The sequence below is a fragment of the Orcinus orca genome, chromosome 1 (assembly GCF_937001465.1).
Source record: "Orcinus orca chromosome 1, mOrcOrc1.1, whole genome shotgun sequence".
In the NCBI taxonomy this organism is placed as follows: Eukaryota; Metazoa; Chordata; class Mammalia; order Artiodactyla; family Delphinidae; genus Orcinus; species Orcinus orca.
Window position 1 is genome coordinate 6234682 of NC_064559.1, and position 12423 is coordinate 6247104.

General features: G+C 43.3%; 1 protein-coding gene across 1 annotated transcript in view; it reads left to right on the forward strand.

Moving 5' to 3' along the window:
* Positions 1-12423, forward strand: part of C1H1orf100 (chromosome 1 C1orf100 homolog) — a 32515-nt gene that overhangs the window by 12021 nt on the left and 8071 nt on the right. Inside the window, 1 exon segment of the mRNA XM_004284515.2 lies at positions 5386-5558. Coding sequence (XP_004284563.2) covers positions 5386-5558 — 173 coding nt within the window.

Below are 12423 nucleotides of genomic sequence, written 5' to 3' on the forward strand. Positions count from 1 at the left end.
TCTTTCTGGTGGACAGGACCGCGTCGGGTGGTGTGTTTTAGGGTATCTGTGACCTTATTATGATTTTAGGCAGCCTCTCTGCTAATGGATGGGGTTGTGTTCCTGTCTTGGTAGTTGTTTGGCATGGGCTGTCCAGCACTGGAGCTTGCTGGTCATTGAGACGAGCTGGGTCTTAGCATTGAGATGGAGATCTCTGGGAGAGCTTTCTTTGTTTGATATTACCTGGAGCCAGGAAGTCTCTGGTGGACCAATGTCCTCTACTCGGCTCTCCCACCTCAGAGAGACAGGCCTGACACCTGACCAGAACATCAAGACCCTGTCAGCCACACTGCTCAGAAGAAAAGGGAGTAAGAAAGAAAGAAAGAAAGAAAGCAGGAAGGAAAGAAGGAAAGAAAGAAGGAAAGAAGGGAAAAAAAGAAAGAAAAGAGAGAGAAAGAGAGAAAAGAAAATTATTAAATTAAAAAATTATTAAAAAGTAATAAAGAAAGAAGAGAGCAATCAAACCAAAAAACAAATCCACCAATGATAACAAACACTAAAAGCCATACTAAAAAAAAAAACAAAAAACAGAAAGACAGAATTCTAAGACAAATGGTAAAAGCAAATCTATACAGACAAAATCACACAAAGCATACACATACACACTCACAAAAAGAAAAAGGAAAAAAATATACGTATCTATATATTAAACAAGAAAGGAAGAGAGCAACCAAATCTATAAACAAATCTACCAATGATAGTAATCTCTAAATACTAAACTAAGATAAACATAAAACCAGAAACATATTAGATGCAGAAAGCAAACCCCAAGTCTACAGTTGCTCCCAAAGTCCACCGCCTCAATTTTGGAATGACTCGTTGTCTATTCAGGTATTCCAGAGATGCAGGGTACATCAAGTTGATTGTGGAGATTTAATCCGCTGCTCCTGAGGCTGCTGGGAGAGATTTCCCTTTCTCTTCTTTGTTTGCACAGCTGCTCGGGTTCAGCTTTGGATTTGGCCCTGCCTCTGCATGTAGGTCACCTGAGAGCATCTATTTCTTGCTCAGACAGGACAAGGTTAAAGGAGCAGCTGATTAGGGGGCTCTGGCTCACTGAGGCTGGGGGGAAGGGAGGGGTAGGGGATTCATGGCAAGCTTGCGGCGGCAGATGCCAGCGTGACATTTTACCAGCCTGAGGCACGCCATGTGCTCTCCTGGGGAAGTTGTCCCTGGATCACAGGACCCTGGCAGTGGTGGGCTGCACAGCCTCCTGGGAAGGGAGGTATGGATAGTGGCCTGTGCTTGCACACAGGCTTCTTGGTGGCTGCAGCAGCAGCCTTAGCATCTCGTGCCCGTCTCTGGTGTCTGTGCTGATAGCCGTGGCTCGCGCCCATCTCTGGAGCTCGTTGAGGCAGTGCTCTGAATCCTCTCTCCTCGTGCACCCCAAAACAATGGTTTCTTGCCTCTTAGGCCGTCCTAAGTTTTTTTCTGGACTCCCTCCCAGCTAGCTGTGATGCACTAGCCCCCTTCAGGCTGTGTTCACATGGCCAACTCCAGTCCTCTCCCTAGGATCCGACCTCCGAAGCCCGAGACTCAGCTCCCAGCCCCCACCTGCCCCGGCAGGTGAGCAGACAAGCCTCTCAGGCTGGTGAGTGCTGGTCAGCACTGATCCTCTATGCAGGAATCTCTCCACTTTGCCCTCTGCACCCCTGTTGCACTCTCCTCTGTAGCTCCAAACCTTCCACGCCCGCCACCCCCCATCTCCACCAGTGAAGGGACTTCCTAGTGTGCGGAAACTTTTCCTCCTTCACAGCTCCCTCCCAGAGGTGCATGTCCCATCCCTATTCTTTTGCCTCTGATTTTTATTTTGCCCTACCCAGGTACATGGGGAGTTTCTTGCCTTTTGGGAAGCCTGAGGTCTTCTTCCAGCATTCAGTAGGTGTTCTGTAGGAGTTGTTTCACATGTAGATGTATTTCTGATGTATTTGTAGGGAGGAAGGTGAGCTCCACGTCTTACTCCTCCACCATCTTGAAGGTCTCTCCAGGCTTTTCTTCTTTTTTAGGCTGAATAGTATTTCATGGTATATACATATATATATACACACACAATGAATACTCTTATATTTAATTAATATAATTATTATATTTAATATTGATTAATTATAATTAATATTAATAATTATATTAATATATCATATATAGTCCACATATTTTTTATCTATTCATTTGTCAATGGACACTTAGGTTGTTTCAATGTGTTGCTCATTGTAAATAATGCTGCAATGAACATGGGAGTGCAGATATCTTTTTGAGATAGTGATTTTGTTTCCTTTGGATAAATACCCAGAAGTGGAATTGCTGGATCATATGGTGGTTCTATTTTTAGTTTTTTGAGGAACTTCCATACTGTTTTCCATAGTGCCTGTAACCAATTTACATTCCCACCAACAGTGCAGGAGGATTTCTTTTTCTCCACATCCTTGCTAACACTTGCTATTTGTAGTCTTTTTTTTTTGTGTGTGTGTGGTACATGGGCCTCTCACTGTTGTGGCCTCTCCCATTGTGGAGCACAGGCTCCAGACGCGCAGGCTCAGCGGCCATGGCTCACGGGCCCAGCCACTCCGCGGCATGTGGGATCTTCCCGGACTGGGGCACGAACCTGTGTCCCCTCCATTGGCAGGCGGACCCTCAACCACTGCACCACCAGGGAAGCCCTATTTGTAGTCTTTTTGATGATAGCCACTCTGACAGGTGTGAGGTGATATCTCACTGTGGTTTTGATTTGCATTTTTCTAATGATTAGTGATACTGAGCACATTTTCATGTACCTGTTGGCCATCTACAAGTCTTTTGTGGGAAAAAAAAAGTCTATTCAGTCCCTCTGCCAATTTTTTAATTGAATAGGTTTTTTGGTTTGTTTTGTATTCCTTTTGGGGTTTTTTGTTGTTGTTATTTAGTAGTATGAATTCTTTACATATTTTGGATATTAACTCCTTATCAGATATATGGTTGATAATTATTTTTTCCCATTCTGTAGGTTGCTGTTTCATTTTGTTGATGGTTTCCTTTGCTGTGAAGAAGCTTTTTAGTTTGATGTTTATTTATTTTTGTTTTTGTTGCCTGTTTTTGGTGTCAAATCCAAAAAATCATTGCCAACGCTGATGTCAAAATCTTACTCCCTGTGTTTTCTTCTAAGAGTTTTATGATTTCAGGTCTTACATTAAAATCTTTAACTCATTTTGTGAATGGTATAAGATAGGGATCTGGTTTCATTCTGTTGAATGTGGCTGTCCAATTTTCCCAACACACTTTACTGAAGAGACTATTCTTTTCCAATTGTATGCTTTGGCTCATTTGTCATAAATTAATTGACTGTATATGCTTTGGTTTATTTATGGGCTCACTATTCTGTTCCATTAATCTATGTGTCCATTTATATGCCAATACTATACTATTTTTGATTATTATAGCTTTGTAATACAGTTTAAAATCAGGAAATGTGATACCTCCAGCCTTGTTCTTCTTCCTCAGGACTGCTTTGGCTATCTGGGGTCTTTGGTGATTCCATATAAATTTTAGAATTGTTTGTTTGATTTCTATGAAAACATGCCATTGGAATTTTGATAGGCATTGCATTGAATCTGTAGATTGCTTTGATAGTGTGGAAATTTTTACAATATTAATACTTCCAATGTATGAGCATGGAATATCTTTCCATTTATTTGTGTTTTCTTCCATTTCTTTCATCAGTGTCTTATATCTACAGTATACAGGTCTTTCACCTCCTTGGTTAAATTTATTTCTGAGTACTTTGTTGTTTTGATGAAATTGAAAATGGGATTGTTTTCTTAATTTCTCTGCCAGATAATTCATTTTTAGTGTATAGAAGAAACACAATAGATATCTTTATATTAATTTTGTATCCTGCAAATTTACTGAATTTATTTATTAGTTCTAACAGCTATTTGATAACATTTTTAGGGTTTTTTATATATAAGATCATGTGATCTGCAAATAAATGCAGTTTTATTTCTTCCTTTCCTATTTGGATGCGTTTTATTTCTTTTTCTTGCCTAATTACTCTGGATAGGACTTTCAATACTATGTTGAATAAAAGTGGAGACAGTGGACATCCTTGTCTGGTTCCTGATCTTAGAGGAAAAGCATGTCATCATTGAGTATGATGTGCGCTGTGGGCTTGTCATATATGGCCTTTATTATGTTGGAGTATGTTCCCTCTATATCCAGTCTGTTGAAAGTTTTAATCATAAATGGATGCTGAATTTTGTCAAATGCTTCTTGTGTATCTGTCAAAATGATAACATGAATTTTCTCTTTTATTCTGTTAATGTGGTGTATCACATTGATTGATTTGTGGATGTTGAACCATCCTTGTATCCCTGGAACAAACCCCACTTGATCATGTTGTATGAGCCTTTTAATGTTTTGTTGAATTCTGTTTGCTAATATTTTGTTGATTGAAACCATTTTTTGTATAACAGCTTTATTGAGATAATTCATACCATACAATTCATCCATTTAAAGTGTACAATTCAGTTGAAATCTTTCTTTAAATATAATATATTGTGGACTTTTTTTCCATTTCAAATATTATAATTCTACAGCATCACTTTAATGGTGGCATGGTATTTCTGTATATCTCTGTATCATTGTCTAAATAATTCCCTATCTTTTTCCACATGAAAGTTGTTTCCATTCCTTTTATTATCATAAAAATAGTTTGACAAGCATTCTTAGAGCTAAGTCTTTGTTGATATTCCTAAATTCTGGGTTTCTAGGACAAAATATATACACAGTTTAAAGGTTTAATACATATCACCAAAGTCTTCTCAAACAAGTTGCAAAGTGAATGTATATTCCCACAAGTATGTGAAGATATTCCACCACTACATTTTGATTCTTCTTTACCTTTACCTTCATAGGGTTCTCATCTGAGTGGAGGGTACAAGAAGGTTGTAACCAATTTCAGGTTCATCAAACACCAATATGCACCATAATGGTTAGTCTGGTCAAAAGAAAGCATTAGTTCCTTGAGGGAACCAAATATCTATAGAAAAGTTACATTGCAAAAGGGCATTGGGAAGATCTGGAGTATGGGAAGTAGCCATGCGTAGGCAGATCCAGAGGAAGTTTTGATGCAGGTCACCTTCTGTGACCTGTGATTGGGAAGGAGGAGGGATATTAAAGGGAAGAACAGGGGTCTGGAATCCTTGAACCATCTACCGATAATTTTGCTAGGGCTAGCCTTGGAGTTATGGAGTCTTGCCAATACTATCTTGGTAGTCTCCTGGCCACTTTTAGGGAATGGATTTCAGCTGATGAGAAAGTGGAATGCTTTTCTTCTACTGGATGGGTATTCAGCAAGCTGTTTTTATTTTCATTTAGACCTCTCATAGACTTGGAAATTCCACCTAAGAGAAAAAGTCAGTATCAGCCTCAATTAGACCAACAAACTCTCATTCAATACATTTGTTTTCGAAGACATTCAAAGCCTGCCAAGCCATGGTATAAAGAAACTACGTACCAAAGAGACTATTCTTTGCCATTTTACAAGATGGGTAAGTCAGATCAAGTGTTCTTACTCCCTGAGAGCAAAACCTTGCCTGGGCCACAGATAAGCATCTCCCATGGGCTTGCCATCTCAGGGAGTATGTCTGGGACCAGTCACGTTGTGGGGGAGGGGGATGCGTGTGTGTCTGGGTGCAGGAAGAAGGATTTAGAGAGCTGCCCCCAGACCGCTTCCTCCTTTTCTCCTCCCCTAGCTCCTTGTACAGGAAACTTTAAGACTGAAAATTCATAAATGTCCTTGGTAGGAAGCAAACTTGAGTCTGACCACTCCTCAGAGCACTTTATCACTTGACAAATTTGTTATTGTGCCTAAACATATTGTTAGAGGAATTTTTCCCCCTCATTCTCCTATTTTAAATGGATTTCTGACAATTATTTGATAACTGGAGGTGTGTTTCAAAAATTCTAAATTCCCTATGTAGTATTTCTCCATGCTGCAGCCTATGTGAGAGTACTGAGGGGCCGAGGCCCCCCACAGATATGACCCTGGGGGGTACACATGGACATGACCTGAAACATTACCTGTATTTCTATAGTCACTGACACTTGGATTTTAGTCACGGAATGGATTCCTTTGTTGACAGACTTTCTAAATGAGTAAACCCCAATATTTCTGAGGCTCTGACAGTGTAGCAGGCACATATTTTGTTCTTCTAACAGCTCTCTGAGGTAAATGCTATTATTTCTTGGTCACTGTAAACAGTGACCAAGTTGCAGAGACAGTTAATTAACTAGCCCCAAATCACAGTACCTAGGAGAAGCAGAATTCAGCCCCAGGCCAAGCTCTGTGCTGGACCTTTAAGCTATATTGCCTCTGTCACAGCTGAGAATCACTTGTACTACTATTTATTCAACAGTTTTCTTTAAAGCAAGCCACTTTTTATCTTAAAATTAAAAATAAGAAAACTAGTAGAAGGATGGTGGGGAGGAATGGGAAGAATCTGCCCTCCTTCTTGTCTCTCCTGAGAAAAGAGCTGCAGCCTGGATGGGATGCCAGAGCAGGGCTGGGACTCAGGTCCTGAGGGGACAGAAAATGACAGCAATCAGAAAGAGTGGGAACCCAGCAGGACCAGGCAGATCTTGGGGAGTTGAGCCAGGCGTAGGGGTGGTAATGGATGAAGCTGGGATTGGGGCCAGAGATTGACTGAAGGAGTGTGGGATAAGGGCAAACATGGCTTCTGGGGGGTGTGAGAGAATGTTGGAGCCTGAGAAGAGAGTGAGCTGAGGGAATGGGGAGGAGGGTGAGAGCTGAGATTAAGTCATTTAGAGGAGGGTGGTAGGAGTTAGGGTCCCACAGGCAGGGGACCTTAGGAGGCTTATGTTGTTGGTTTTTTGTCACATCTTTATTGGAGTATAATTGCTTTATAATGTTGTTAGTTTCTGCTGTATAACAAAGTGAATCAGCTATACGTATACATATATCCCCATATCCCCTCCCTCTTGTAGGAAGGTCATGTTAAAGGGAGCCAGCCGTGGGGTGGGGGGCACTGCCGGGGCTGAGGAGAGCTTGGAAAGAAGGGGTGGTCCGGAAGTGTTAGTGGGGCTCCTGTCCCTGTAGAACAGCCGAAGCAGTTTCTTGAGACTGAGTGTGAAATCTGTTTTCCTTTGTATGAGGGACTCTAGGTGGCCTCTAGTTTCCAAAGTGATAGTAAACACTTCTTTACAATTCCTCTGCTATGCGGAAGTCTTCTCAGGCAGACACAAAAGGTTTCTCCCTTGCTTATTTTAGAAGACAATTCCTAATTCTTTCCAAACCTATAGAACAAAGTTAACGTCTAGCAAAGCAAATACCTGGGCTAGGTGCCATGGGAGGAGGTAAAAGTCCAGACTATGAGCTCAGCATCAGGGAGCTCACAAGCTAATTGGGAAGATGAGGCAACAGTCAACCTATCAGAGAGTGATTAAGTACCAAGTAGAGCAGCAGGAGTTCAGAGATGAGGTCACTGGGGCCTAGAAGAGCCAGGAAGGCAGCATGCACTAGTGGGGACTAAGCTCGGTCTTGACAGATGAGATGTGCATGGGAAAGAAGAAACAGGGCGACACACCAGAGGCAGCGGATGAGAAGAAGTTTGGGAGGTGTGTGAGGTCTGGGAGAGCAGCGGGGAATCCAGCTATGAGGACCTGGCTGACTGGGCAAGGCAGAACTAGGAAGTGGGAAGGAAAATGTGGACAGTCAGAGGAGCTGCAGGAGTCTGGAAGGTTGAATTTGGACAATCAGAGCCGTTGTAGGATCAGAGTCCAGGGAGAAACCCAGTCAGCTTCAGAGGATGTTAGTCTGTCAGGCTGCTTAGCATGGATGAGAGAAGACACAACTGGCAGGTGAGAAGAGCAGCTGGGAGGCCATGGCAGAACCGCGGGATGGAGTAGTGAGAGGCAGTGAACAGAATCCAGACCTTGGAGGGCTACAGGACTGGCAGATTCTAGCTGCGTGCTGTTGGGCAAGACACTTGACTTTTCTGAACCTTTTCGTGTCTGTAAAATAGAGACTCAAGTCTACGTTTTAGGATACTTGCTAGAATTGAAAATATCTGTCATGTGCCCAAAACTGTGCTAAGTGATTTACTCATACGTGTGTCACACTCAGGGTTGCAGTGAGTTGTATTGCCCCCATGAAGTAGGTATTGTTATTAACCTCATTTAGCAGAAGAGGAAACGGAGGCTTAGAGACTTAGAAACCTACTCAAGCAAGCAACTGGTAAGTCATCAGTCTAGGTCATGTCTGGAGATGTCACACTCCCAGACCTTGCTCTTAAAGTGAACTGAGGAAGTTTCATGGGAAATGGGAAGAAAACTCATATGGTAAAGCATCAGGAGAGAGAAACGACAGTACTGGTAGAGAATCCACAGGAGAGAAATTAAAGCTAATTGCACAGCCTCCCACTTCTACTGCAAGATTGTTGGTGCCTCTGATAGAAATAATGGTTTTAGGCAGAAGAAGTGTCAAGTTAGGATCTGTATACAATTGAAAATATGGTACTGGAAAGTGTAGGCTAGGCAACACGAGAAGACAGAATTGGCTAGTGCCCTATTTAGTGAGGTTTGAAGGCTGACTAATTCAAGAGAAAATTTATGTTGAAATATTCATTGCTCCATTCATTGACTCATTGATTGTGTGTATGTTAGTTATCTATTGTGCAGAAACAAATCATTCCAAAACTTAGTGACTTAAAACATCAGTGATGATGCTTTTTATCTCTCATGGTTTTGGTGGGTTAGGATTTGAGAACTGCTCAGGTGGGCAGTTCTGGCTTAGAGTCTTTCTCAAGGTAACAGTCAGTGTCAGTGAGCGCTTCATCCTCTGAAGGCTCAGCTGGGGCTACAGCACCCACCCTCAAGGTGACTCACTCACATGGTTGTCAGGTGTGACTACTCACAGGGTTGTCACAGGCTGGCTGGGGACTGAGGCCTCAATGCTTTTCCAGGTGGGCCTTTCCAGGCTGAGCGTCCTGATGGCATGGCAGTTAGCTTCCCCTAGAATGAGTAATCTGAGATAAAGTTGGGAACTGCAATGCCTTTTATGGCTTAGGTTCAAAAGTCTTAGGTTCAAAAGTCACACAACACTCAGCCCTGAAGCAGTGTGGGAGGAAAGGACCCAAGGCACGGATACCAGGGGGTGAGAATCACTGGGGTCCATCTTGGAAGCTGGCAATCATAAGATGATTCAGTCATTGATTGAGCACCCAGTACAAACTAGACACTGTGCTGTCTGCTGGGGATACAGTGACCGGGATAGACAAGACATCTGCTTTCATGGAGCTGACATTCTGGTGGGGAATATGGAGCATAACGGAGTACTTCTTTTTTTTTTTCAATTTTAGATTGTAGTAGTGCTATAAGGGAAGTAAACAGAGTGATGAGTGTAGCCAGGGGATGTTACTTTTAATAGTGCAGTCAGGGAAAACCCCTATGCAGTTTTCGCTGAGTCCTGCAAAATAAGAAAAAATCATGTAAAGAGCATTTCAGGAAAAAGAAACAGTAAGTGCTGAAGCCTGAAAGCTGGAAAGGGTTTGGCATGTTTGAGGAACAGAAAGGAGGCCAGTGTAGTTTGGTGGGTAGTCAGTGAGGGTGAGAGTGGTAAGATGTTTGGATTCTATTCCAAGAACAATGGAAAGACTTGGAATAATTTTGAACAGAGGAGTGGCATATCATTTGTATTTTAAAAAGATCAGTCTGCCTGCCATTAAGACACTGTTTGGAGAGGAACAAGAGGGAGGGTTTGCAGACCAGTGAGGAAACTGTTTAGTAGTTGAGACCAGAGGTGATGGTGGTTCAGACCAGCAGCGAAGACGAAAAGGGACAAATGGGTTCCAGAGATATTTTGGAGCTTACATCAACTGAACTCACTGATAGATTTGATGTCAAGCACATTTTCATTCATTCATACATATTCCTTCAGTAACTAATTTGAGAGCCTAACTATATGCCAATCAGTGTGCAAGGTTTCATCAACACCAGGTGAAGCAGAAATAGATACAAAGTTTCTACATTCAAGGAGCTTCGGTGGGGAACCAGCATAGAAATAAGCATAAAATTTCACCTGTCATAAATCCTATGAAGCAGAATTTATGTGGTGCTATAGGAGCATATAACAGGTCAGAGAAATGAAAAGTTGAGAGCTGAAAGATGAGCTAAAAGTTAACTAGGCAAGGAACAGGGGAAGAGCTTCACAGAGAGTGCAGCATATGCAAAGGCACTGTGGTAAGAGCATGACATGTTTGAAGAACTAAAAAAAAAAAAAATGAGTGTGGGGGCTTCCCTGGTGGCGCAGTGGTTGAGAGTCCGCCTGCTGGTGCAGGGGACGTGGGTTCGTGCCCTGGTCCGGGAAGATCCCACATGCTGCAGGGCGGCTAGGCCCATGAGCCATGGCTGCTGAGCCTGCGTGTCCGGAGCCTGTGCTCGGTAACGGGAGAGGCCACAACAGTGAGAGGCCCACGTACCAAAAAAAAAAAAAAAAAGAGTTTTTTGGAGGCCAGAAGTCAAGAAGGATATGGCTAAAGAGATGGCAAGGTCAGAACAAGGAGGGCTTTACAGGCCATTTTCAGGTTTGGGGCTTCTAGCCTGAGATTAATGGGAAATGTTTGAAAAGTTTTAAAGAGGGTGGAGGTGACACGATTAAAATTGCATTTTGAAAAGATGACTCCAACTGTGAGGAAGAAAAAGGGGGCGGGATGGGGAGTAGAGTAGGGCAAAGATTGAATATAAAGGGTCAGGAGGCAATTGCAGGGGTTAGGCTGACAGTTTTTAACCTCAGCTACATCACTTCTAAAACTCCAGATGCCCAGGATATACCCAATACCAATTAAGTCAGAATCTCCTGGTGGGAGGGAGAAGGTCCCAGGCATCAATAATTTATAAAACTTCCAGATAATTCCATTGTGCAGCCAAGTTAGGAACCAGTGCTATAGGAAACTGATGATGGGAGGCAGTGACACCAACCAGGGTTCTTGGCCTTCCCCAATCAGTAGAAATTGACTAGAGGCCAGACCAGAAATTCAGGCAAGGCTTTATTGGGGCTCCTGTGCCCACCGGCCACAGGAGGGACCAAAAACAAGTAACACATTCCCTTGCTGGTTCCCCAACGGGGTGCGCGAGCTAGTTCCTTATATGGGGTGAGGGTAGGGGTGTGTCCAGGGGGGCTGCAGGCGTGGCTTAGGTGTTTTTCCCACCCCTTTGGTGGTGGTGTGTGCAGGGGGCATGTCCAATACCCTGCTTTTGCTCTCGGCTCTTCAGAAGTGGCAGTTGGATTTTTTTTGGTCTCTTTGTATCTTGTTGTCCATAATTTGCCCCAACTGTGCCTGCACGCAGTCATTTTTAGTCCCTTATAGTCCCTTTGTATTTTGTTGCTTGGGGAGAAGTTCGTCCAGGTGCAAGCACTGCAGCAAAGAGTGCCAGGTTCCAGCTTGTCTCACTTCCCCCTGAGAGACTCTACACGCTTATTCTTTTTTTTTTAAAATCAATTTATTTATTTTATTTTTGGCTGCACTGGGTCTTCGTCACTGGGCGCGGGCTTTCTCTAGCTGCAGTGAGCAGGGGCTACTCTTCACGGCAGTGGGCGGGCTTCTCATTGCGGTGGACTCTCTTGTTGCAGAACACAGGCTCTAGGCGGGACAGTCAGTAGTTGTGGCTCATGGGATCTAGAGCGCAGGCTCAGTAGTTGTGGCTCACGGGCTTAGTTGCTCCGCGGCATGTGGGATCTTCCCTGACCAGGGCTCAAACCCATGTCCCCTGCACTGGCAGGCGGATTCTTAACGACTGCGCCACCAGGGAAGCCCTACACCTTTATTCTTAAGGGGTAAGGGGCCGAAGTTCTCTTCTGAAATTTCTTCCTGCTGGACAGGGGCCGCAGACCCTAGCCTACCCTAGAGGTGTATGAGTCCCTCACTGACTGTCCCAAGGACCTGTAGGGACCTGGGCCACTCTCTGCTGGAATGGTTTGAATTCCTTGAGTCATCATGAGACTTACTTCAAACTGTTGGAGCCTAGAAGACACAAATTTAACCAAAAGGTTAAACAAACCAGGGCTAAAAAGGAGGAGAACAACAATAGCCATTAAAGGGTTTAGAAAGGAAAGGAACCAGATTAACTTTGGGAGGGTTTCCTTAACTGTTGACCACACAGAGGAGGCTATGTCATCCCTGCCAAGAAGCCATTCTGTTTGGGTGTATACTTTGTTAACCTCAGGGTTAAAGTTTAACATGTTGCTCTATTTTTAGAATGGAGGTTCTGGACCTGTTGGTCCCAGCTCTCCTTCTTGAACCACAAATTCTTAGTCACAGGTTTACAACAGCAGGGAAGACAACAGAGTAGTAGATAAAATATAGCATAAATCAGTATGACTGAAAAGAAAAGGGTTAT